The following is a 27366-nucleotide window of genomic DNA, read 5'->3' as shown; positions in this document are numbered from 1 at the left end:
TACACGTGTGTTATGTGTATGCTTATCACGATGGGGATTACTCAAACAACCACAACCCTTCTTTTTGGTGATATTCTTGTTGGAGAAAGGTCCAGCAGAAGGTCTGGAAAGAACCAAGCAGCGCTGAGCAGCCTTGTTTCTCCACATTTTCAGGTGGGACCCGCCTTCCGGAGAGCATGTGGGCCTCTGATCCGCAGGCTGGAGCGGTCCGGGAGTTGACATGGAGATCCTGAGCAAATCAGCAACGGCCACCAGAATCTGGGGAAAGCCAAAGCGAAAAGCGGTCTGCACGACACTTTCACCACCAACAAGCAAGGTAACGTTTCTTGGACCCTTTGAAACAATCCGGTTTTCGCTGGCTGTTGATGGAACAGGGCAAGCTCAACCGGGCCGGAGTTCATCTTGTCATACACACATACGTCAGAATTTCGAACCAGCAAAAACCAAACTGACGGTGAAAGGCTGCTGCATGTCAAAGTCAAGCGTCAACAGCGCATACAGCACGCATACAAGTGTAGTTGAAAGTACGCGATCCGAGTGTACCGGCCGGGAGGACAGCCATCCGCGTCAACCTACCTATCTAATCGTATCCTATCATCGATACCACACACATCTCAACCCCTCGATTCCGTTCCGACCCCTCCCAAACGGACAGCGAGGCACCGTTCATCGGCCAGGTATCGGAAAGCACCAAGCAGCAAGCAACAACAACAACACCATCACCACCGATTCTCACGACAAGTTGCGGTGTCGGTATCGCGGCATATTGATTACTTCGCATGTTGTCTGCCATCTCATCGCCGCCAAATCGCAAATACCGACCACCCCCTACATGCGTAACACAAACACTCCAACAAAGAAGTCGTCATCCATTATCACAGTCCCCCGCGCCTCTCATCCCCCGGACCAAGAGTAAGCAATACTCTCCTTTCTCGGCGATAGGTAATCCCCATCCAGCCCTTTCGGTCCTCGCATAACCTCCCGAGCGACGGTAATGGTGTGAAGCATTCGGACAATCGGTATTTCTAAAAGAACCTCACCGCCGCAATCACACCTCTCTGCCCTATAGGTCATGTATACAGAATCACGACTCTGACTCGACAGAGAGCAACCCCCAAATACGGCGTATGGAGAAGGTCAGCGGCGCAGGCGGGGGCGCGGGGGAGTGATGCACATTATCCGTAACCGCCCGCCCGCGAAATTCCATGGTGGCCATCCAACTTGGTGTAACAAACCCTCTCTCTCTCCCTCGTAGGCAGCCCTATAGATATACGCATTCATCTTTGTACTTTGCAGGAGAAGGGAGGCGCAGTCAACACCGTAAACTTGGGAAATGCATTGCTACACAAGTTTTGGGGGTGTCACCAACCGTCGTCACCAACAATATTACCTAGAGGATTTGGAAAACTGGATTTGGGAGCAAGTCCGAACGACGTAAACGGGCCGGTGGTCGGCGACTTGATCGGTGAGTTTTCTTGCAACGGACAAAAAACAGGGCGAGTGCGTTTGATTCCGTGTTTTGTTCGTCATTCATTCGGTGTAGTCTAGGTGGTGTTTGTTATCCGGCCGATAGCAACGGAAGCGCAACAACCGTCGGGAGCTAAAACAAGACCAACAAGGCAAAGAAGTGTGAAGCGCATGACGTTGCCAACTTGTGCGCAAGCAAGAACCGGGGCGGTAAGGCAGGTTAACCAACGGTCAGGCAAAATGATTGATGGTCAGGAACAGCGAAGCATCGCATGGTGGTTAAACGAGGCAGCAGCTATTTTGGACAAAGTGCCGCTGCTGCTGACAGATAGCAACACCGACGACGGTGGGTTGCTTGTGTTGTGTGTGTAAATCGTAATCTAGAGAAGGCCAACGTCAGCCTCTGCCCTACCATACCTTACGGATATATGCTCTGGAATTATCAGTTTGCGAAAATGCGCGTTGGCGGCCGAGGGTGGTGATGGGTGTTCTTTTGTCTCCCAAGAAATGCCGTGCTACAGCTTGTTGGTTCTTCTTCATCATTCCCCCTTTTCACACTGCAGGCTGTTCTCCTCGGGTTGTACCATGATTGCCATTTTCCATTTCGTTGGGTTCGAGATGGGGTGTGTGCGTGTGTGTGTGTGTGTATAGATATTTCCATTTCCATCGCAAAAAGTGTAGTGTGTGTGGTGTGTGGGGGAGGGGTTTCGGGTCCGCCCTTTCACGACCGATCTCTTACCCCAGACGGAGAGGCCCGTCGTCGTCCGTGTAAGTGATAACTGATAAGATGGGGAAACGGAGAGAGTCCGCTTTGTAGCTGAGAGGCTTTTGAGAGATATGGAAAATCAAGGTTTTTGGCCCCTGTTTGATAGATAGCTAGGTATGTGGAGTTTGCCCTTGACCCATCAGATCGGTGAATCAGCTAGGCATGAAAAATATAGTTTTGTTTTTGTTGACTGAAATTTCAGTAGTTGGTGGTGGTTGGTTGATAGCCATGAGGGGTTTCGTGATAGGTCACTTGCACTGTGGTCTGGACAACCCTCCATCACAAACAAAAACATCTGCAAGGAAGAGACAGAAATGAAAAAGGGATGGAAAAGCAAACTGCCTGATGCAAAAAATGACAGAAAACAAAAGCCCACACTGGCAAAGAAAAAAAAAATGCGTTGTTTGCGCATGCAGCAGCATTGCCAACTGTTCTTGCAGTTTGTGTTTTCTTGATATCAGGGCTTTCTCTCGTCTCCCAACTGTTACTCTGGAGAGCGACGGGTATCTTGAGAGAAATGCCCAACTGCCGCCCGCACCGCTTGCCGCAGCCGCCGTTTGCTACATGAAAACGGAAGAGGGGATTCAGGGAGCGGTGAGGCTTCCACGAGGTACATCGCCGGCACCTCACTTCATGCAGGAGGTGTGGGAGGTGCGAAATCTGGCAGCCTTGGGCGCTGACGGTGAGACAGAGGCCCAACAGGGGGGTCTGCGGGGGGAAAAAAGGTCTAGGTGGTCTCTCAACCCCAGACCACACACAACAACCAAAATTACGGCGTAACAAGAAGTGGCCAAGGCGGCGAATGGGGCCGGAATGGTGGTTGACGTTGACAAGAAAATGTCCACCCCCGTCCGTCCGCCTGAACGGAGCCGAGGAGCAAGGAGATGAGAAGCCGCTGGGACCGAGGCGCGAGCGCGACGCCAGAAGGTGAAAAAACTTCTCTAACCCTGGCAGCTCTGTCCCGGGGAGCTCGTCCGGACAGGGTGAGGCCCTTGCGAATAACCGGCCCTTTGGATTTTGGAACCGGCTCGTTTGATGACAGATGGATTTTGTTTCTTTTGGGCTCCGGTCGGCTGAGCCCCCCGTAATGAGAAACTGAGTATCACGATCTTACAAATACAACCGGCCGAGGTGGTATCTCGTAAGTCATAGAGGGTTCGACTCGGAGCTGGAAACAAACAAAAGGGCTGTGTAAGCCGGCGGCGATGATTCATTCAGCATGATGACAGATACAAAACGGAGGGGAGGTGGGAGCCGAAGAGCAAAAAAGCCAAAGCGGTCAAGATGCAATCGACACCGCAAGTTTGCGTGCAGGTGTAGCGGCAGCGCGGGTGTGTAGCGTTTGTCCATGCGCGTGGGGGAGGCCCGCGGTTGGGCAGGATCTCGAGGCCGTGGCTGTCCCGACCGAGGGTCCCTAGGCAGGCTAATTTAGTGTTCATCATGGAGTGCCCATACACGGGGACGATCCCGACGGCAGCATCCCACTCAAGCTCCGTCTTTGGAGCCCAAAAAACGGAGGGTACTTGGGTACGTACCGAGATACCTTCGCGCGCCGCAACCCGCCTCCCCCTGCCACCACCCCCTTGCCTTGTCACTTGTCACTTGTCTTTCCTATCCAAGCATTGCCCGAGATGCCTGTTTCGCTCCAAACGGAATCTCAGTCCCCAATCTGCCCCACGTATCCTGTTTCCTGGGACACCCACCCTTGCTTCCGCCCTCCCATGCCTGGTCATCCACGAGAGGTAGATATAAGACTCATGATCCCCCCATCCTCACACTCCGGCCCTCTGGATCCTGATCTGCTCCAACGATAACTTCACCATCCAACAAACAGAAACATCAGTCGAAGATCATCTCCACCTTGATATACTCCAGCCTAGCTACTATTACTACGTCACCATCGACGACACATACATCAAACAGTCTCACAATGTACGGCTCATACGGATCAACGAGCTCGACGAGCAGCTCCTACTCGCACTCCTACAGCCCCTATGGCAGCTACCACACCATGGCCTCTCCCATGGATATCGCTGCCAGCCCATTTTCCACCAGAGGACTCGACGCGACCTGCGCCTTCCCATCATGGCCGCGCCGGGAGTCTTTCTGCGAGCAGGATTCTTATGAGGGACGTGTTTCGTCATACATCTCGGACGACGACCTCCTTGGCGCCAGCGACATGTACGAGGACGACTCTTCCAGCAACGGCAGTGCTTCTCCCATCCAGTCACCACCCGCTCAGTACCCCACCGAAACCGAGCTCCTCGAGATGCAACGTGAGAGGGCGGCCTACCAGCGCGAGGTGATGCGCCTCGTCCTCGCCGAGAAGGAGAAGAGGAAGCAGCAGGCCAAGCGCAGGGCTAGCGCCACCAAGAAGAGCAAGTCCAGCAAGCTCACTGCCATGACTCCCATCTCCGAGTGAAGAGAGGTCGCTTTCACTGCAAGGCATTTTGCCTTACCAACCCAGTGCCGAGGCGTGGGTGGTGGGTAATGGGGTATTGGGTGTCAACGGTCCCATTGCAACCTCCTTTAACCGGTAAGTCTTTTGTTTTCCTTATCAAAGTGCGCTACCCGACACAAGCCGGAACAGCCCGCTAACCTTGGATAACAGCCTTCCTGATTTTGACTCACATCTCATCGTCACCGCCATCATTTTGTGACGCAACGTGGTCAAAGAGCTTGACTGTTCTGCCGAGGCAGCAACAGCAGGATTTTTCTCTCGTTTCGCGGGCCCTCGGCGGTCAGACTCCATCCGAGTAGGATTTCGTCGGAGGGCAAAAAAAAAACGGCCCGTCTTGGGCTCTTGGTTTTTTTGTGTGGCAGAGTCGGGAAATCCACCCGTCTCTTCCGAGGCCCGTCCTTCCCTCTACACCCAACACCCGAGGTGTACCCGGACTTACACATTTCCTTCCCGCCGACCAATCACCAACCCTCTTTGGTCCCGTCGCACAAAACACACACAACATCCTGTGGTTCTGTCTACCACCATCGCATCGCGCGGACGGGTTCCCGCCGAGGGGACTTTGGACATCCGCATTCCGCACACAACAATTTTTCTTCTTCTTCATCAACCAATATCCCTTCTAATTAGCGATCGGCCACTACCCGTTTTCGCTATCATCATTCTCTTCCGCGTTTCGATTTGGATCAGCTCCTATGCTTCCATCCGAAACATAATACTTTTTTCTTTTGTTCACCAAGCGAGCGAGCATTTACTTTGGGCATTTTCGGGAACACAAAAAAGTTTGGGATTTGTTTTTTTTTATTGTCGGGGGCATTTTTACACAGAGCTTCGCAGTACACGACATCATCAGCGCCTTGCATCATCATCATCGGCATCTAGCATCACTTGGAGTTTTTTTATTATTACCTTGAGATGGGGATCTTGTGTTATCTGAGACATTTGTTATTGGTCTCTTGTATGTTTGTTGGTTTATGGTTTTTGAGATACCCCATCAGTCTGTTTTTGTTTTTTTATCTTTGCTGGTTTTGAAGGAATAAGGCAGGCGCATATGATGATACCCCCCAATTAGTTAGTTTTTTTTCAAAGTTTTTTTTTTTTTTTTGCTTCTCACCCTTCGTGGTACATATTACTCTTCAAGTAGATAGCTTCAGTAGTTAGCACTTAACAACGACAACGCAACGGAAGTTGGTTGGTCATTCTTTACACTTTTGAGTTTCAATTTGCACCGTGATTACTGAACAATGCCTTGATTCTGCTTACAAGGTTGGACTTTTCCTTTCAGCCTTGCGCATCGCTCTCCCATAGCCAAACCGGCCACCCCCCGGATTGTCTTGGGGAGAGCTGATGACGCCTTCCTAGATAAGCCGTGAGTCACTCACCGGAATTGTCTAGGGGTTGGCACCTCGGTGCTGCATCCTTAAGATCTGACGATCAGCCACGCAGAACTCTACAACTATCTCCTCTCTACATAGCCATACCTTCAACACACCACAGCAACAGCGATTCCCCCCATCGCCATGTCTCAACCCCACAACTTCTGCTTCCCCATCCGCACCCTCTCCAACGACAGGGTGAAACTGGTCCCTTTCTCTGTTCGTCTCTCCCTTTTCTTTACTCCTGTTCACCAAACCTGCACTAACCCCATCCCAGGCCTCAACCCACGCCCCAACCTTCACATCCCACATCATCACCCACCCCTCCCTCTATGCCCACATGCCCTTGGGTCCCTACACCTCCACGTCCGAGTTCATCACCCAATTTCTCGAGACAACCTCCTTCCCTCAACAAGGGTACTTCACCTTTGCCGTCATCGACAAAACCCGGCCCCCCTCCCCGGAAGATGAAGAAGGCGAACTAGCGGGTATGATGTCCTTCATGGACACCTCGCCTGTGCATTTATCTACTGAGATTGGATGTATCGTTATTTTACCTCAGTATCAGAGGACACATGTTACCACTAATGCTGTGGGGTTGATGCTGCGTTACGCACTTGACGGGCCTGAAGAGGGGGGAATAGGGTTGAGGAGGGTGCAGTGGAGGGCTAGCGCGATGAATGAAGCTAGTGTTAGGACGGCTGAGAGGTTGGGGTTTAGGAGGGAGGGGGTGATGAGGTGGCATATGGTTTTGAGGGGGGAGACAAAGGTTGGGAATGGGAGGGGGGTGCCGAGGAGGGCGGAGGAGGGGGAGAAAGGGAGGGATACGGTTGTTTTGGGGTTGTGTTGGGATGATTGGGAGTTGGGTGGGAGGGAGAGGGTTGGGGGGTTGATGGAGAGGCGGGGGTGAGGGTTGGTAGGGGAGGAGATATTGTGGGAAGGTATAGCACTGGGCTTTTACTTGTGGCCAACCTGTTGGACTATGGTACTTGATGTCAAGTACTTGCCTTAACAGTCACATACGACCATATGGCGCAGAAAGCTCGGGATCCCGTCCGCTCTCCCCTAGATAAGCTGCGCACAGCTGGACTAGTACTCAGGTGGGTGACCACTGGGGAATCCCCGGTGTTGTATGTTTTTGATCAGGACTATACCTTTTTTTTTCTTTTTTTTTGCAGTTGGATAGAGTCTTGAAGATATTCGGCATCACGTAATAGATCATGGATAGTCTGTTGACTGTCAACCGCCAGTCGTTCTTGAGGCAGGTCGCTGGGTGCCAGCTGCAGGGGGAAGGAAGGCGTGTACTATGGGAGTTTGAGCTTACATGTGTTTTGAAATGCTGTGTTTGTGAGGGAGAGAGAGAGAAGGGGGCGCGGATTATGCTAACGATGGTTATCTACCAGGGCGGATCCGAGTGATGGAGATGCGTAAATCTGAGTTATCTCCCTCCGGATTGAGATATCAGTATGTGCTATGAGGGAGTCCATCCTCCACAGCAGCAAATGAGATTGGCCGAGGAGAACGATTTGTACTTGAAGTGCTTCTATTGAAAGGCACTCTGGCGATGGTTTTAGGCATGACTGGTGATATTGCATTCACGTCTCCCACCTGTAGGTATCTTTCGAACTTGGAAGGTAACATCGATGAAGTGAGAGTAGCTCCTGCTTAAGATCTTCTACCGTGCTTGCCTCATAGAGAATTTACAGAAGTTAATGGCAGTTGCGGGCGGAACATCAATAAACTAGGTAGGAGCAACCACCTGAGCAGGCAGCGCCTACCCTCAGAGCGAGGCTGCAGGCTCAGCCGCTATTAGCTTGGCTTCTCGTTGGGAATCTGATGCCCTCTCTTTCAACCACATTCTCCCAAAAGTCTTCTCGAAGACCCGCCCACGGTTCTATTACAAAGTTGCCCATTTCAATCATCGCTCTGTCTCTATCTACCAGTCTGTTCATCAACCAACTGTGCAAACTCAGGAGCGCACATGCACCATGACGACTTCCGGACCTGGATCACCAACGCTCAAATCACTACCTCGCGAACCCTCTCACATTTGCTCGAGATGCAGCCTATTGACCTTCAAAGAAGAGTTCGTGGAACGTTTCCCAAAGCTGGCGTTAGACCTTGATGAACTACTCGCATCGCGACCAGGCCGGATGGGGTGGTGCAGGGTTGGCCCAAACATCAGTAAGGGTGAATTCGATGTGCTTGCCACGACGGCATACTTCCTGTCTGATACTCTACCGACTCTACCCACTCTTAGGGACTCTTCTTTCAAATGTGACTTTTGCAAAAAGTTAAGGGATGCGCTTTTGGTTCAGTACGCCCACTTGCTCCGAGGTGTCAGGGAAGGTCCGGATTCAAAAAATGACCAAGATCGCCATGGTTTGGACCCTTCACTACTCATAATTCGAGCATATTACTCGTGGTTGCGAGGGAACTGTACTCGGCTTGCCGTTCAGCTGAGGGTTACCATATTCAAGCAGTTAGGGCACTCCGAGCTAGGGTTGTTCAGGGAACCTTTCTTTATGACGTGGGTGGCAGAAGCAGCCAAAGGTTCGTTATGCGTATGACCACGAGTATTGAGTATTCTCAGCTAAAAAAGTGATAGACAACCAGCCTGTTGCCGCCTATCTTCGCTTGCCAGAGCGATTTGGAGACCCTCAGTCGCTGTCTCGGATCAAGGACATGCTCCCAAAGGAATACAACCATACACTCGTCGATCCGAGATTTGTTCCCAAACGACTTCTTGATGTGCGAGCTGAGCCAGCAAGACTGGTCTCAAGAGAGAGAGTCTTTGCATCCTCGGAACAAGTGCCACATTACGCGGCACTTAGTTATTGCTGGGGCCCCCCAGAGATTGCAAGCCAACAGCATACACTGACGCAAGATACTTTGGTATACAGGCTTCAAAAGGTTGAGCTTGAGAAATTGCCTCTTACGGTGAGAGATGCAGTTCGTGTCACCAGGGCGCTTGCCTTGCCCTATCTCTGGGTGGACGCGCTTTGTATACTGCAGGATGATACAGCTGACTGGGAAGAACAATGTGGTGATATGCACAAAGTCTACGGGAATGCACATATAACATTATGTGCTGCATCCTCAAAGAGCTGTGTTGATGGGCTGATGGAATCCCATCAGTACCAAGCCTCCATACCCTTTCGGTCGACAAATAATGAGGTCGCCGGCTACTTCAGCCTACGGCTTGACATAGCAGGGACGGAACGTATGATCGAGAAACATATGAACCCCTTGCATGGCTTCGGAGATCTTCGTTGGTTTGGCCATGTTTGGCCAAATCGAGGTTGGGTATTCCAAGAAAGAGTTTCGTCTCAGCGCAAACTTCTTTTTTGGAGGGATCATTTGCAGTTTGCTTGTCCCCCTTCGACCGATGTGCCGCAGGGTTATTGCACTATATCGGGGGACAGGCTGTCACTAGATGCCGTTGGAGGTCCATCTATGCAACAGCAACTCGCAAGGGAAGCGTCGTTCCACGTAGAGAGGCCGAATGACCAAAGCAGTCGAGTTGAATTACTTAACTTGTGGCTGTACCTGATACAGAAGTATGGGGAGATGTCGACCGACTCCTTCACTAACCCGCTCGACGTTCTTCCCGCCATTTCGGGTTTAGCAGCAGTGTATCATCGGTATCTTGCAAAAAGCTCGTCGAGTCAAGCATCATCCATCAGGTTGAACCCAGAGTACATTGCTGGTTACTGGCAGCAAGACCTCACTCGAAGCCTGCTCTGGCAAATCAGGAGCTGTTCCCATGGTGTGACAATCGACAGTGCTACTATGGCACACCCTCGGGCTCGGTTACAGAGCCTTCTCAATAGACTACGCGGCTTGTCACAGCAGCAGCGTATACCCTCGTGGAGCCAGCTGACGCGAGGGAAAACTTGGAATATCTTTTGCTCCAGCCCTCCCCACTACTGGAACGTTCAGCCAGCAGCGAGTATACTGAACGCGAGAACGAAACCTTTGGGGGGAAGCCCGTTTGGCTATATTCAACGGCATCCGCATCTGTTGCTCAGAACCCGGGTCGTAGAAGTGGCAGTTTTGGCGGCTTCGCTGACGATATGTTCTGTGAGGTTAGATCGCAGCCTGCGCTCGAGTTTTCAATTGCTAGTACGTGGTGACAGACAGGCAGTTTGTCTGGTTAATGTCGATTTTGCGTCTCCGATTTTTGATCCTGAGGTGGGAGACCGGTTTGGTGTCATGCGGGAGTATGAAGAGGTTGTTCTTGAGATGCTACTGCGGTCGTCGTGTTGTTTGGGGTTGCTGGGGTACTGTGATGTTGGTGGTAACGAGGTTGACGGTCGTCGCCCTGTTGGTGAGGGCGACGAACCTGTCTTGCATAAGCCGACCGGTTTGGTGTTGCATCCTGTGCCGGGCGGTGGTGGTTCCTCGGGTTTCTATCGTGTGGGTGTGTTCACGCCAAATGTTGTGGGATCTAACGAGCTTTTGGTGGAGCTGTTTGAGACGATGGCGGAGGAGAGGGAGATTTGTCTTTATTGATTGGGTGGTGTGCTTTTCTGAACGGGAGTTGTCTGCTGAGGAGTGAAGACACAAGGGACCAAGTTACAGTGTATCAGTTCTCTCCAAGCTACGGAAACATAAGTTGGTGGGTAACTGGCTCTCAAGTAATCCCAACATAGCTCGTTTTCTCTCTCTACTTCTCTGCATACTCACGCTAATTACCAGGTGACTCAAAAGTGGGCGCTTCAAAATTATGAAGAAAACACCTGTTTTGGAGCAGCCAGCGAATGGCATTCCTGAAGCTATATACTCGGTTCAAATATATGAAGAAAATAGGCAAACGGGGTTTTTGAGTCCCTCTCTGACGCCCAAGACCAAGGTAACCTCCCTACCTTACCGCGGCAGGAACAAGAGAAAATAATAGCACCATTCTGTTTATACCAAACTCAACTGAGGCTGGAGCTTCTTTTCAGGATGGCATATGTGAGTCAATTTTGAGAGCTGCACATCTATTCGTTTGTTTAAGTAGGGACATCATATACCCCATCTGTGAAATGTCAACGACAAGTGGGAATTGCTCGGAGATTTTACTTGAAAGCTTACTCTTCAGAGATTGATCAAGGCTGTGTCATAGCGCATTGCCTGTTAGGTTGGAAGGCATATATATATGTATATATATATATAACTGACGTCTACATGCTCCCTGCTCAATCTCATATCTATCACGAACGGCGGGCATAGGCACCTAAAGTATTGGCGATTAATGTAAGGTAGAAAGCAGCTGATTCGAGTAGTCAACATCAATACTCGCCTGAAAGTCCATCACCTCGACAAAGAAAGCATGTAAGGTTATCTGGCGAGGCTATCTATCAACCACAGCCAGCGTCCATATAAGCCACGCTTCTCAAACTGACAAGGCTCAAAAATCAACCCCAATAACAAGGCTGTTGGTCACCTCACAAACGCCAAATGTCAGATTTTAAAACAAGGAACTTTCATCCTGTCCCCCCATGTGTGAATTGCAAATAGCAAATGTGATGTCCCATGTGATCCGAGACCTCAACCCTTCGCCAACCCCCCCTAGCGCGTGATTGATAGTCCAGGGTTCAGAAACAAAAAAAAGGTGACGGCCCGCTTGTTGGTCAAGTCACGGCTCAGGTCAGCACGCCAAACAAGGCAAAAAAGTTGGTGATCGGCAAGCCAGTTTTTGAGGCGTGATGATAAAGTTTGGCGACAAAGTTGGCCTTACTTGAAAGCAATCCCTTGGTGTCCTCCAGTCCTGCTTTTTCGTTCAGCTCTCGAGGCTAGCAGGCCTGAAAAGAGTTATATGAACAGGGATTACATCTCATCGGCGGCACAGGCGGGAGAGCAGACGACGGCGGGGGAGATCATCATCGGGCAAGGGCCCTCGAGCATCCCGTCCGTCCGCCCGCAAAAAGCACCCGGCGCCGCTCGCTTGCCCTTGTTGACAAGCATTTTAGGAGATGTCTTACCCGATCCATGATCCTTGGCTTTTTAGTAGGGACACGCTTGTGTCGACGTCGACGGCCTTTTGAAAGCAAATGGAATCTCTACACTACGATCGACGATCGCTGATAGAAGGAAATATGGAAGAACAAGAGACATTTGCTGTGGGACAATGTCTCGGGGCCGGCGACATAAGGGAAAAATATGAGCTGTAAGAAACTGTTCCTTGAGACTAAAGTCGTAACTATTCCCGGCTAGTGAGAAATCCTACAAGATGCTGATATCCCAAAAAAAGCGAGAATCGCGGCAAGCCCGTGATCAAGCGCGCCAGTGTGACGACCTTCTTGTCACCAGACTTGGCAGGCTAAGAAGCTTTTGCCAGTGAGAAAGGAGGGTGTGATGCTCCGGCATGGTGTGGCAAGGACGCGGCCAATGAAAAAGACGTTGTATGCCCCAAACTGCTTTTCGCTAGGGTTTCTCGAAGGCCAGCAGCTGGAGGCGTTTCGGCGGCGTTGTCGGCGGCGACCAGCAGCAAGCAGGTCTCGGAGACGAAGGCCAGAACGAGAGTTGTCTCACGCCGTCGGGACTGTTTCGCGGGGAGCTGCACCCATTACGCATCTACTCAGAGGGCCAGAAAGGTGAGACAGACGAGCGGTGAAGCCAGCTTGAACTGGTCTGCTGTGCCTGAATCAAAACGGGCAAACATTTTGATCAGAGACGTGGTGGGTGGTGGCTGCTAATATCGAAACGAACTCGTGACGAGAGCTCGTCACAATCCCATTGTCGAGGCAGGGGTCAACGACAACTCCTGTTGGATCGGGATCGAGGTGAGGGGTGCATAGGCATCTGTAGCCCATACACCTGTCGGTGTGTAGGGCAATGCACAATTAATGCTGCGAGATCTGGCAGTCAAGAGACAGATGCAAAAGCCAATGACGGGAGACATAACTCACGTTGAGCAACTCGAGAGTTTCGAGTCCGGGAGCCATGATGACAAAGCCTGGACACCAACCGATCACGACGTTGTGTGGTTGCGGTTGTCGTAGTGGCCATGCCGCGATGGGATTTGCCATTTCGTGCATTCGAGTAAAATTGCGATACGCAATGTCACGACAAGGCCTGTGAGCCGCAGCTGTGTGTCTGATTCCCATCCGTCTGCCAATTCAATATTCAGTATGATTGATATCTGGGAGCATCAAGTCGAAAAGAGACCCTTGTGGCAAGACCTGGAACTAAGTGGAACCCATCTGCTGCCCCGCGATGAAGTGGGGAGGTGGTCAAAGCTCTCTCTCCCCTTCCCGCTTGGACACTTTTGAATATCAGTCTCGATTCTTTCTTGTTAAGCCAAAAAGTTTAAAACGGCCACTATGATTACCTATCATCGACGAGCAGCTCCTTGCAGCTATCAAACACCTCCGAGTTGATCAGACTGCAGTAGTCATGTAAAGGGAAATTAATTGGATGTAGGTGTGTATCATTCTTCTTACAAAGCACTGATAGCTACTCTATCTGATCATCCCGACTTGGACATCAAATTTCAAGACAACGGAGGATGCCGGCCACCCCAGCCGGATAATAAGCAATGGGGACAAAAAGCCACTGGTTTTGGATGTTGAATGTGGCATCGTTACGCAACAACCAACGCCGAACCCAAGCCCTTTTTTCTCGTGCTCGTGGTGTCTCAGCAAGCAGCACGAGTCGCCCCGCGGGGGGGCTTCCAGCAGGACGGTGAACCAACGGGAGCTAGCTCACGCATTGGTTCGTCTGTTCGCCTCTGTGTTCCTGGAAGGACCTGCACGCACTTTAAAGCTTCGGGTGGGACAGCATACACGACCATGTCAGGTACGCAGCGGTCCGCTAGATAGGCCACGCACGAGCGTGGAAGGTCTAAGAGCGGCCAACACCAGAGAGCCACAGCGACACAGACGATATACAGAGCTGGGAGGCAGCACGGCCGTCATTCCCGAAGGAATAAGGGAATAGCTGGGCATGGACCGCCCGTGTCAAATCGTTACCTTGCAGCCAGGCTACAGATTCCGGTCGCGGGGTAGAACGGTCTAAACTACACTACATTCTGCACATGGTATCGCGATGCATTGCATTTCGGCCAGAAGGCACAGCAGAAGCTCAACTGATAGCTCCATTGGGTTCGTCTCTCCACCTAGGACCCGACTGTTCCGGGTAACCCCCCCCCCGTACCTATGTAGGCCGCTGGTTGGGGGTTTCATCGCCCTTGTGGTTGCGTGGTCGTGTGGCATGGCTGCAGGTGAAATTTGGCAGCCAGATGTCGTCGAGGGTTAGGTGTGGTGCCTGGGTAATATTGTCAGCTCCTTCAAGAGAGGCATAGCACACACAACACGCAGTGGTGCCATGATGAGACCATCGACTGTCAAAGCGAGCAATCTCATAGGGGTTCTGTCGATCACCTCGAATGGTGGTCTCCATGCCGAAAGCAGAGGCCTTGAGGCGAATCGGGGCCCTCTCTTATGCAAGGCCGTTGGCCGCTGTGGGCGCAAAGAGTGCAAGACTGGGTGACTGGGCACCATCGGGTGATTTGTAAAGACGGTGGGGATGCATTGACAGGTCCCCTCCCACCCACAAAACCAAACCACGAGCTCTTCCGCAATGCTAAGAAATCTGGAAGCTGGAAATCTCAGGTAAAGTGTGAACGGACCTGCACGTCGTTTGCTGATGGTGGGGTCCGTGTGTGATAAGACACAAAGTCCAGGTCCGAAGAGCTTCAACCTGTGTTTGAGGTTTGGGGGTTTCAGAATCTGTACACACCCAGCACCAGATATTCGAGCAGCCTCATTAATGGATTAGTTCAGGCTTCACCGCATTAGGTCCTGCAAAAGGACGGTCTGCTCTGATATGGAGTCACGGCCAACCGTTGTCAGACCGGCCCAGCCCGCTAGATCATGACTAGACGGTGGAAAATCAGGGAAAGACGCTTCGGATAGTCCCTAGTGTTTGAGAGAATCTCCGAGGTCGATGCCATGGCATCTTTGTGTGATCTGAGTGGAAAGGATCGGATGGAACCAGAGTCGTCAGCTGGGCTGCTGAAATTATATTTCAGAAAAGGAACTCCATAAACCGACGCCAACCTTTTCTGCAACAGCTGCACGCGAAGCTCGGCTCCGACAGTCTTCAACCAGGAAGTCGGGGTCGCCAGTGTTCATGGCTTGGGGATCTGACTGGCCCATTGTTCTGAGAGCGTGCTCGACTCGAGGACAGAACAATAGGATAATAACGCAGGACGTATCGAAAGATCAAAGGCGGGAGGGATGATAGCATCAGTGGCATCCTTGTCAGCGAGGGTGATAGCAGCCGTGATTGGTCTTGCAGGGCAGGGTTTTGGAGCCAATCAGAAGAGAGGGCGCTTAGACCCTTGATCTCCCCGCCGCCAATTCTGTTCCTCTCCAGCCCTTTCCCCACCCAATCCACCCCACGGCCCAAGCGCATCTCAAGACGTCGAAATACCAAAGGACCGGATGATGAAGACATTCCCACGGACAGAGAGAGTCGGCAGAGCACGGCAGAAACATGGAAGGAAGCAAACACCACGTCTGACTGACCACGGGACTCTCTCTTTATAGTACTCTGCTCATCGAGATGCTGCGAGTAGCCATCCACGGTACAGCTACACCACCAGCTGATACCTACTACTACTACCTACTCCCTACAGCTTTGTTACAGGCCCGGATGTCCCTCTCCCAGGCACGGCCTGCGGGGCGATGATGGGCATTTTTAACAAGTTCGCATTGGCATTGGCATTGGCATTGGCAGAGCACCCGCAGATCGTTGCAACCTCACCAGATGCACGCCTGGAAAGGTACCGCTTACAGCCCCAGATTGGCCCAGTCCCCGACACAGGTCTGTCTTGCATTCGGGCAGCACGCCACCCACTCACCTCGCCTTCACGGAGGACAGACAGACAGATGGACAGACAGCAGTTTAGGTGTTGAAGTGCTGAGGTGCTACCTCGGGGGCCTCTCCCGAACCCGCCTATGGTTTTGGCCTCAAGACCACAAAAAAAAACCGCCTCAGTTCCTCGCCTTGTTCGAGACTGATCACGCGGATATCACCGTCAGCTCTGGATGACCATTGACGACCAGCGGTCAGGTTCCAACATTTCTCAAGAAATCGACTGTCTCGCTGCGACTCGTCGACACCTCACAGGCAAAGCGGAGAGGCTAATTATGGCAATATTGGATGTATCCGTACATGTACCCTGTACCTACATCGGGCACTCAAGTCGGAGCTACTACGCTTCCCACCAGTCGCGAGCCCAGATCAAAGTCACTTTTTGCTCCTGCAGACCAGGGTCGTCTGTTGGAGAGCCCAATTGCAGGTGGCTTTTCGTGCTCAACCAGAACACACCCCGGTCTGCTGCCGCTGCTAGTCCCCATCCTAGGGAATAGTCAATGCACATGTTTGTGAGTGAAGGAGCCGGTTCCCCATCCGCTTCCCAGATTCGTGCATTTTTTTGCTGTCCAGTGCAGCGTGGCAGAGGCAGTGAACAGCCAGCAGAGCAAAGCATGGCAGGCTCTAATTTTATATGTTGTTCTGGGGCCTGTCCAGTGACAGCCCGAGCTTTCTTTCTGTGTAAGCGCCTGGAAGGACTAGACGATTTCTTCCAGAGCACATCCCCCCCTTTTTTTACCCCCATTGCCTCTATTTCGTACATACGTGCTCATGCTGCGTGCGACGTGCATGCGTCAAGCCAGAGAACCACAGAGTTGTGCAAGAGAAGCGCGGTAAACTCTTGAGGAACGGGACGGCATATATCTCGTCCCTATGCTGGTACCTGCTGCCGCTGCTGTGGCCATACATTGAAGATCGTCTTGCTGCACAACAAGCGCCGAGAGCACGTCAAGCAACGCCCCCTGAGCTTCTCCCCCAAGTCCCGCAGCAACCCATGAACCCATGAGGCGAGGCGGGTAACTTATCTTTGCCGCCCCCATACAACAAGCTGCATACACCCCTCCCCTCACCCCCCCCCCAATAGAGGAGCTCTCCAGTGCAACCGTGCGGATTGACCCTACCTATACCCTCCCGTCCCTCTTCTTGGACTTCTTCCTTTTTGCTGCTTTCCCGCCACCGCACACCACCGCTCCGAACCTACGCGCTCGCCTAAGCCGAGGACGATTGCGACGACGACAACGACGACTCATCATATCTTCTGTCGATCAAGAACCGGTACTCCGAGCCACAGCTGCCACAGTCCGCCCTTCTGTGCTTGCCATCTTCGCCCCGGTTCATGTTGCTGCAAAAGATTCTAGGTTCGGCATTTTGAGGGAACACCGAACGTGGAGGAACGTACCGCCCGGGAACGCACAGCAGCGTCTTTCCAAGTGTCTAGGAGGGGAGCTGTTCCTTGTGATGGTTGGGGGTTGGATTGTGTAGCCTCGCTGCTTGTCCTGGTTCGCCGCTCCGCTTCGCATAAGGACGGTGTAATTCACCTACTGCTCCGGTACGTTCAGAGATATTCGATTCTTGATTCCTGGCCTTGTGCACCGTCGTGTCGATTCTCTTGAACGGAGCCATACGGGACCTCCTGGCTTGCAGTATAGCACCAGCAAACTTTCTCGATCTGCGCCGCTGAAGAGAGGGGCAAGGAAGGGGAAAGGGCAGGAGCATGGACTTTTCCTGCATGCACCCGTTCGATATACTAATTGCAAATGGGATCTCTAGGTCTCCAAACTTCAAGGACTCAGGACATAACTAGACCATCCCCGTTGCCCGGCATGTCTGCTTCCGGTCATCATCTTCCTCGGAGCCGTGCTGGGTCGAGCACATCGGCTCTCGACAAGGGACGGACCGCTCACATGCAGGACTACGCCATGGCGCCCAACACCAAGGACGTCGTCAGGTACTTTGACCCGTGTGCAGCCACCTCCAACATGTTTCTCTACGCTCAGGGAAACTCAGTCGTATGTTGCCAGCATGACAGTCTCACCATCGAAAGGCGGTTCGCGCGCCATTCCGAAGAGGTGCAATTATTGGCTGTCGACAACCAGAGCGACATGGGCGCTGGGAGATTGGTAGTCAGCTACGATGCAGGGCAGACGGCCATCGTGTGGGATTTACTCACGGGAGACGAGGTGGCTCGGTTCGCGTCTTATGAGAATCTCACCTGTGCTGCTTGGATGCGCAATGGCAATGTTGCCTTTGGTGAGTGTTCCGGGGATTGTCGATGCCTCTTATAGTCATGAACTGGGTGACTAACAGCAACATCAGGAAACGTACAGGGAAACGTAATTCTCTTTGAACCTACAACATCAGAGCATCTTTCAACGAGGACGATTGACCAAATAGCCATCACAGCTATCTCACCAGTAGCAGACTGCAGAACTTTTGCCATTGGGTGAGTCTCATACTCAGTGTTTAAGTAACTGATAGTCGCTGACATGACCGCTTAGTTACCAAAATGGCTCGCTTCTCATTGCTACTCTTCAGCCAAGATTTACCATTATTCATAATTTGGTAACGTCCCGGGGGCCATCACCAATCGTGACGCTCTCATGGCATGCCTCGTCAGCCAAACAAAAAACAGACATGCTGGCAGTTCAGACAACTGACGGCGATCTTCGGGTCTGGAGTGTTTCAAAAGCATACAACACTGACGATCCACCAAAAGTGGTGCGGATTTTGAAGAGGACAGAGAATTACCTTGTAGGACCCAACTGGATGGGCTGGAGCAAAAACGGCCGCGTCATCCAGTTCTCCGAGTCGTAAGTACAGGCTGAGGTTCAACTCGGTGGCTCAATTGCTGATATATGACAGTGAGACAATATCATGGGATGTGCGGACAAAGCACGTCACATATGACACCATCCCAACACTGGAAACCGTCCGGGGGTTGACAGTTTATGGCCCTGGTGCCATTCTCTTCACATTAGGACCTAACAATACCGTCCAGCAGTTTGATTTGAACGCGCCAGCAGTAATGGTTAATAACGTACAGCACCCGGCCAACTTGCTTCCACCATCACCCCCTATCTCACTCGAGGATGACAAGAACCAGCCAGGTAGCGTTTCCGAAACCGAATCGAACGTCGAGATTGCCTTCCACCCACACGAGCTTTCCGAGACGGATGATGAGCGTGGGTCACCATTGGCCCGGTTAGTTCGCCGCGGCGAGGAATCAGACAACGAGCCGTACCGTCGCCCAACCAGCCCTGGCTCCAGTGTCACACAGTCCAGCGTATCGATTTCGTCTTCGACTTCTCAAACAATGCCACGGAGGTATCCTGACTCGGTGGTGTCAAGGGGCCTCACAGAAAACACCTACATCTCCACCGGCTCATCTCTTCGATCAGGAGCGACACCGGGCCGTGACCGCAGGAATGAGAGGGAGACGTTGTCGACGACCAGCTCTATGTCTGTCAGCAGCTCACAATACCGCTCACGGCACAGGCCTTCCAGATTACGCCATGAGGTCCCACGCAGTCCAGATGATAACAAGGTTGCCGACTTGTTCAAATTCACCAAGAGCCGGCTCATGGATGTTCCCTACAAGGCCCCATATTCCAGCGATAACAGCCGCCTTACCAACGATGATTTGCGCCGGCAAATGCTCAGCACCATTTTTGGCTGGAACAAGGATGCCGACGACTTGGTTCGAGATGAAATGTCCCGCCACCCTCTGGGGTCAACCAACCGCATCCTCCTGGCCAAATGGCTGGGCGACATCAGCACTGATATCATGGCTATGGGGTCGGAGAACATGACCTCGTCTGACTGGATGCTTCTGGCACTCAGTGGCATTGGAGGACAGGCATCGCAACACAAGCTTGGCCGGGCTTATGTCCAGCGGCTGTTGGAGAATGGCGACGTTCATGCCGCAGCGACCATCATGATCGGGATGGGCGATCATAATGATGCGGTGGAGATTTACATCTCCCACAAGAAGCATATGGAGGCCTTGATCCTCACCTGCCTCTTCTTCCCGGCCGCGTGGGAACGACAGGAGCAGATTGTGAGGAAGTGGGGTGAGTGGGCGGTTCAGCATGGTCAGCAACAACTGGCCATTCGCTGCTTTGCGTGTACTGGCCGTGAGTCTACAGAGCCATGGACATCACCATCTGCTCAGCAGGTCACGTTCCCGACGATCACGCAGACTGTGCCGGAGCTGCTCAGTCCTCCCCTGTCGCCTCCTGTGATGCAACATGGGCCACAGCGCAGCATTGCAAAGAACGCGTCTCTCAAGCTTATCACCACCTTCAGCAACCCCAATGCTAAAAACAGGTTTCTCAACGATGGCGAGGGCAAGACTCCCATTGCTGCTGGGGCGACTCCTATTTTGGAGTCTGCTCTTTCTCCAGGCGGCGCCGACCCTACCACCGCCGTCCTTCGTGGCAACCGAAGCCAGCTGAACACCCCGGCGTCAGCTCGTCCTGTAAACGGCGGCTTCAACCGGCGGCGACTTCCTTCGATTGGCGAACAGGCAGACTCTCACCAGAATGTCTTGACCGCCATCAGCAAGCCCCCAGGCGACCCGTATGCTAACATCCAACCTATCGAGCCACCTAGCTTTGCTGCTAGGGGTCTGGACGTGATGAGACCCAGCACCGCCAGTCCTAGCATGATGAAGCAGCAATCGAGAAACCAGCCACCTCCTTCCCCGTCACCAGCCGCCTTTGCTTCTTTTATGGACGCCGGCAGGACGAGAAATGGCTCCCGCTCCCGCATCCCTGAGGGTCTTGATCTGTCCCTCTCGGGGCTCAAGGACACCCACCCTGAAGATGTGACCTCCCCCGAACCATCGGCCGGCTCTTCTGTCCGTTACCACTGGCCCTCTAGAAGAAAGGGTCCAGGATCGGCAGCTGGCTCTGTGGCTAGCTCTTTGGCATCTGCCTCGCAAGCGTCTCAGGCGTCAAGCGTTCGGGGCTATCGTGGATATCGTCCTCAGGAGAACAAGAGCCTGGATGATTATCTCAACAACCTCGATACTGCCCAAACTAAGAGCAGAACTCGTGGGACCAGCCGTGAGAACCGCACCAATGTGCGTGACACCAGCCGGTCTCGCAAGGATGGTCGTATGGCATCGAAGGACCGTGGGCGGGCCGCGGACCGTAACTACACCCCCAAGGGCGGCAAACGCTCGCCAAAGTCACCCATTCCCATGTCTCCCGAGGATCTGATCAACCTGGCCACGCCCAACCACGATGCGGAACACCAGTACTACTTGAATCATAGGAACAAGATGCTCGATGTCTCAACTGATGAACTGGAGCCCGCCAGCCAGCCCAGCACCGTACGAAAAGTAGGCTATGCCAACCGCGAGACTTCGAGGACCAGAGCGTCGAGCCGCAATGCTAGTAGGACACGGGGCACAAGCAGGGCTCGCAGCCCCAGCAAGTCTAACGTCCCCGCGCCCTTGAACATTCGAAGCCGCTCCGCAAACCGTGAACAGTCATCCAAGCGATCGCCAACCTCACCCCAGCCGATGCCGATGCCGATGCCCATGTCGGCTGACTTGCACCGACCTCAGCACTTCGAAGGATCTGAAGATGAGGAGGACTACCGCCAGGCGATGGAGGAGCGTGAAAGGTTCCGCCAGAGAAACAACCGCAGCGCAAGCACCAACCGAGACCGAGCTGGGCCAACTTCTCCCATGTCTGTCCGCTCGCATGCCTGGTCATCTAGGGATGCAGCCCGCGAGAAGCCGGAGGGCATCCGAAGGACAACGTCACACGCTGGAACTGATGGGTCTTCCCGAAGGGTCAAGGTCGCTGCTCCGTTGCAGACCCCGGCACCGATGCAGCTGGTTGCCGATGATTCGGGCGATCTGAGGGTCATCAAGGATGAGAGGCAGCTCAAGAAGGAGGCAGCGGCCCGTGAACTGGAGGAGCGCCGCAAATCTCTTGCTCAGCGTCCTTCGGTGCCCCCAATCATGCATCCCGACCAGCTTTTCCCCAACAGAAGATCGCCTACTACACTTGGAGGTCTGCCGAGCACCGTCTACGAGCCACCTAGAAAAGACGATCTTCCTTCCCGCAGTGCCAGTGTGGATCCCAACGCTGGACGGAGCATGTATGCGAACCGCGGACCGCATATCGGCCTTCCCGCCACACCGCGGGCCATGCGTTTGGTCTTGGAGTCTGATGCGAGCAGGAAGCAACAGGATGTTCCCGTGCCTGCCATTCCAGCTGGCTTTTCCCAGGCCTCGCCGAACGTCACTCAACAGTCGCCCAGACATTCTCCCAAGAAGGTTGAGCCCGAGGAACCCAAACAAGAAGATGGCGGCCTTGCCATGCTGCTCCCATCAACAGTGTACACACCTCCTCCCTCGCACAACTCCCGCATTGCTGCTCAGATGGGCCGCTCCATGTCCGCCCCTCCCCGCGATCTCGTCATGCCCCAAGGCAGCTCCCGAGGACCCTCCGCCATGGGCAACGATTCCGCTCGTCGCCCCTCTCAGGACACTAACGCCATCCCCTTGGGCCGCCGCCCCTCCGACGCAGGCATGATGGCTCGCCGCCCATCTCAAGACACCAACGTCATGACATTGGGCAACATGGGCCGCCGCCCCTCCCACGACGCAAACATGACGCTCGGTAACATGGGTCGCCGTCCTTCCCATGACGCCGGCAACAACAACATGATCCCTCCTCCTCCTCCGCCTCCTCCTGTCCCCCCAATGCTGAAGGAGCTCCAACATCTCGCCACTCCTCCTCCCCCACCACCAGCTCCCCTCCCTCATATGGCCGCCTCAGGTGCTAAGCCTATCGTCTACGGAGGCAGCTCAGGAATGATTGAGATTGTCATGGACGAAGACCAGCCTCAACAGCAAATTCCTCCTCCTCCTCCGCCGCCCCCCGCTCCGGCTGCCATCCCCGTTGGCGAGTCCACCGTCCCTATCCTCTCACCTCCGGCACCCCCTTCCTCCAGAAACGGTCACAACAGAGGTCGCAGCAGCGTTGATAACTCTATTGGCGCGAGGATTTCCCGCGCAACAGAGAGGATGAGATCTGCCAGCAGAAGCAGACAGGCTGCGAAGAGTCCAGAGATCCAGTACGCACCCTATGAGAGCGTCCCAATGATCCCTCAACAAATGGGCGGGGGAGAGAGGGGACCGCCGGTGTCGATGAGCAACTATAGGGGCATGAACAACCAGGTGTTGCAGCAGGTTCAGGCGCAGATGGCGGCTCAGCAGGCGAGGGATGAGTACAGGACTGGATTGCATCAGAGTGAGATGATTTGATCACTCCTCAACAGTATTTTACACGAACACCACCACTGCTGTTGTTTTTCGTGGTGGTTATTTTTCTTTACTGTGGTCTTTCTGTATAGGGGGGTGGGTAAAGATACCAATTCTTTCTTCTTATTATTTGGTTATCTTTTTGGCTTGGTTTATTCATGATCAGCTCTTTGTACATCTTCAACACGCGACATCTTGTATCTTTTTTCACCTTCTTGCATTGCGTTTATCTTATATTTTATGGTTTTTTGGCTTGCAGTTTTGATGTTTAACTTTTTCTGATGAATGATGTGATGAATTTTGGGTATATGGGATTGGAAGACACAGATTGGACACACAAACAAGAAAGATGAGGGAAGAAAAATATCGTTGGTGACGTGCGTGTTGGGGAGGGATTTCCGGAATAAAAAGACAAAATGAAGTGGTGTGCAAGTGTGAGGGGGAAGAAGAAGGGGCTGGAAATTGGGAAATATACATACATTGCTGCCTCACGGCTTGATGTGTTTAGGGATTGGGAATTTTGGTTTTGGTATGCTTTTTTGATGGGGTCTAGTTTGGCTTGTTGGATTGGGAGGAGAGTTTGAGGTTGGGGGTTAGTTTACCTAGGTAGCTTGAGATTGTGGATTAATATGAGATGTTTCTGTTGATGAGTTTTGGCATATCGTGTTTTATGTGATATTTGTGAGTAGTATGTTAGTGATAGAATAACTGGCGCCGCAAATCACCCAGCATCTCGCAGCGGCAGAGCCCAGATACTCATGATTGGTTGGAAGGAGAGACGCAGAGCACAGCTAAATTTGAGGCCACCAATTCTTTCTACGCACTTATACTCAGATAATGCCTTTCCTATTGACGATGCTCGACAGCTTCAATGCTTCTCTTTTTTCAAATGCTTCTCTTTTTTCACGGCAATCATCACCATGCCACCAGTCCCACTATTACAGCCACGACTCTGCTCCAAGTGCAAGCTTCTGGCATTCCCCGGCCCTCAGCCCTACAAACCGTTCAGCTCATCCCTGCCTCTGAGATATGATGATGCGTTTACGTTGATGCCGGAGAAGATGGGTTGGGGAAACTGGCGGGATTGCTTCACTATGGCACATACAACACAATATCTTGTCCTCGGCAACTTTCCCAACTTACCGAGTCTTAAGCAAGCGTCTCGGCAATGCGAGTTCTGCAAAGCACTGCGAGAAATTCTGCTCTTGAAAGGTTCCGAAAGTAGACAGTATCATCTCGAACCCGGCTTTCTCGTAGCGAATGCGAGGGCCAGAGCCGCTCTGGATCACAATTCGAGCATACCGCGTGTGGAAGAACCCTGATATGGATACGATTGCCAGCTTCAGCGGACTCCATTTGAGAGTTGTATTTGACGACAACCTTCCCATCGAGGTCTCTAGACCGGTTATTATCAAGTGGGTTGCGGAAGCCGCTCCGAGTATGGGTACACGCACCGCTTCGCTCCACTGTCGACTTGGGAAACTGACCTCTCTAGATAATGAACATCTGCATACCGTCTTGTACTTGCAGCCGAGGCAAGACTACATCCGAGACAGTTATCTTCGTTGGGCCCGTGGCCAGATTGTCGAGTGTGAGAAGCACGACCAGTAGTTGGCGGATGATTTCTTTTGCCCAGAGAGGCTACTGGACGTACAGGGCACCGAGTTACGTTTGGTGGCACGCGAAGAAGCCTTCACGGCAGCACAGATTCCGAAGTACGCCGCTCTCAGTTACTGCTGGGGCTCGACAGATGATGATGCTCGCGCGCAAATCACACTGACGCAAGGAAGTCTCGTCCAGCACCGGCTTGGGATCGGGTTCAAAAGGCTACCTCTATCGGTGCAGGATGCGGTTGCCATGACCAGGGCCCTTTCCCTGCGCTACCTGTGGGTTGATGCACTTTGCATCTCGCAGGACGATCCAGCTGACTGGGACCGACAATGCGTGGATATGCACAAGATCTACGGCAACGCCTTTATCACCCTCTGCGCTGCTTCTTCACAGAGCTGTCGCCAGCGATTCCTCCAGCCTAAACCAGAGCATCGGATCTTGATGCCATACCGGTCATCCTTTGCGCCCTTTTCCGGGCAGTACTGCTTGCGACTGAGGGGGGTCGAAGCCGATATTGACTACACCTCTGTAGTGACAAGCCTCAGGATCGCATTTGTCGCCAGGGATAATCGACATGAGGATTTCAAAACGGACAGTCGGTGGGCAAGGAGAGGTTGGGTGTTTCAAGAGAGGGCTTTATCCCTCCGTAGCATCGTGTTTGGAAAACAAAACCTTCACTTCGTCTGCTCCAAAACCACCAAAACAATGAATGCTTCCTACAGCAGTTACGAAGCAGAAATATGGCAGCGTGACGACGCTGTGTTTAGCCTTTACCAACCCAGAGGCGGCCACACTCAGTCGGAAGTCTTGGATAACTGGTTGGAATTGATACAAGCCTACAGCAAAATCCTGCCCGAATCGTTCACAGACAGGAGTGATTTCCTTCCTGCCATCTCAGGTCTGGCAGGCTCGTACCAACGATACCTAAAAGCAAGCAAAGGCGTTGTTGATGCTTTTCTCGACCCAGAGAAAGACTACATAGCCGGTTACTGGCGACAGGACATCCCGCGAAGCATCCTCTGGCACCTCGTCACCAACCCCACAGCAACCCCAACGTTACCAAACTACATCAGCTCTCTGCACTACCAATCTCACGAGCTTCACCTACCCTCGTGGAGCCAGATCTCCCGAGGATGCACCCACTCAATCTTGAACAACAAACAATGCGGGATATACCCGCACAACCCCCTCAACAGCAACAACAACAACAACAACTTCAAACCCGAAATGGAAATCCTCAACACACACAACACCACCCCCCTGGGGGAGAAGAACCCCTTCGGCGCCATCCGACCAAACCCCCACCTCCACATCACAACCCAAGTCTTGGACTTTGCCACCATGCCAGACAATAGGCGGGTCTTCTCCGTCGGATCACCAATTCACCACCACCACCACCGCCCCCGTGTCTCGACCGAGTTCGAGCTCCGATATAACCTACACCCGCTCTGTCTCGTTACGCTAGACTTTGCACCCAACCACAACAACAGTCACACGAACCAGAGGACACTGGACGACGACGACGACGACGACGTCAAATCTGACCTCCTCCGCTCCCGCTGCCAGCTGGCCTTGGTGGGTCGGTATAGCAGCATTGACCCGCTTGGTCTGGTTTTATATCCTTTACTCCCACCATTACCACCACCAAAGACGAGTGGTGGTGGTTCCCCACAACACCAACACTTTTACCGAGTAGGTCTCTTCGTTGGGCCAGGACCAGGTGACGATATGTCGAGGCTATACACAGAGCAACCACCTGCTTCAGCCTTGTTCAACTCTTTGGCGGAGGAGAGGGTGATATTTCTGTATTGATACACCCAGCCATTTGTAACTTCATCTCGATTTAGATGATATCAAGTGAACCGCGAGAATATATACAAGGTATACAATACGTATATATTCCTCTCTACATTTACTCCCGCACCCCCCCACCCCTTCCCCAATCCATCCCAAACCTGACAAAAAACCTAGGCACATAGTACATACATACATAACCATAATTATCATCAAGTTTGCCACCTATCCCCAATCCAAACATCCAAAAAAAAAAAGAGAAAACATAAAACCTAAAATATGCATGCATAAAGGTATCTACGCAAACCACAACAACCACAACCACAACAACCACAACCACAACAACAAAAAGCAACAGCAACAACCAAAAAGAGATACCAAACCCCCGAAAAAGAGAAAAAGAAAAAAAAAAAAAGTAAATTTGTCCCAAACTTTCCAACCTCTCTCTCTCTCTCTCTCATATGATATAAAAATGATGATAAAAAAAGATATCCCTTTGCCCTAAATTTCCCCAATTGCAAATGCTCATGATATAAATCTCTCTCTCCTCTTTCTTTCTTTCTTCTTTCTTTTTCACAACACCCACGACCACCATCAACATACAACCTGAATTCAAACTTTCTCACAACAACAACAGCAACAACAACAACAACAGCAACAACAACAACAACAGCAACAACAACAACAACAGCAACAACAACAACAACAGCAACAACAACAACAACAGCAACAACAACAACAA

The 27366-nt window shown here is 52.3% G+C and overlaps 5 protein-coding genes across 5 annotated transcripts; all 5 read left to right on the top strand.

The window, feature by feature from the left end:
• Window positions 1–4163: 4163 nt before the first annotated feature.
• QC764_308550 (uncharacterized protein) lies at window positions 4164–4893 on the top strand (the record flags this gene model as incomplete). The annotated part of the gene is made up of 3 exons (XM_062945962.1): window positions 4164–4651; window positions 4701–4769; window positions 4845–4893. 3 exons carry the CDS (start codon window positions 4164–4166, stop codon window positions 4891–4893), a joined length of 606 nt encoding a protein of 201 aa, XP_062802007.1.
• Window positions 4894–6214: 1321 nt separating this feature from the next.
• Window positions 6215–6980, top strand: QC764_308540 (uncharacterized protein; the record flags this gene model as incomplete). The annotated part of the gene is made up of 2 exons (XM_062945961.1): window positions 6215–6289; window positions 6348–6980. The coding sequence occupies 2 exons, from the start codon at window positions 6215–6217 to the stop codon at window positions 6978–6980; spliced, it is 708 nt and encodes a 235-aa protein (XP_062802006.1).
• Window positions 6981–7684: 704 nt separating this feature from the next.
• Window positions 7685–10955, top strand: QC764_308530 (uncharacterized protein). Its single transcript, XM_062945960.1, has 2 exons — window positions 7685–8623; window positions 8679–10955. Exons 1-2 carry the CDS (start codon window positions 8059–8061, stop codon window positions 10583–10585), a joined length of 2472 nt encoding a protein of 823 aa, XP_062802005.1. The 5' UTR covers window positions 7685–8058; the 3' UTR covers window positions 10586–10955.
• Window positions 10956–16638: 5683 nt separating this feature from the next.
• On the top strand, window positions 16639–23868 carry QC764_308520 (uncharacterized protein). Its single transcript, XM_062945959.1, has 5 exons — window positions 16639–17486; window positions 17708–18187; window positions 18254–18380; window positions 18436–18747; window positions 18800–23868. Exons 2-5 carry the CDS (start codon window positions 17761–17763, stop codon window positions 23220–23222), a joined length of 5289 nt encoding a protein of 1762 aa, XP_062802004.1. The 5' UTR covers window positions 16639–17486; window positions 17708–17760; the 3' UTR covers window positions 23223–23868.
• A 280-nt stretch (window positions 23869–24148) lies between these two features.
• Window positions 24149–26642, top strand: QC764_308510 (uncharacterized protein; the record flags this gene model as incomplete). Its single annotated transcript, XM_062945958.1, has 3 exons — window positions 24149–24657; window positions 24715–24826; window positions 24860–26642. Exons 1-3 carry the CDS (start codon window positions 24480–24482, stop codon window positions 26640–26642), a joined length of 2073 nt encoding a protein of 690 aa, XP_062802003.1. The 5' UTR covers window positions 24149–24479.
• Window positions 26643–27366: the final 724 nt, after the last annotated feature.

This window comes from Podospora pseudoanserina, chromosome 3 (genome assembly GCF_035222485.1).
Source record: "Podospora pseudoanserina strain CBS 124.78 chromosome 3, whole genome shotgun sequence".
NCBI lineage: Eukaryota > Fungi > Ascomycota > Sordariomycetes > Sordariales > Podosporaceae > Podospora > Podospora pseudoanserina.
This window is presented reverse-complemented; position numbering and strand designations above follow the sequence as displayed.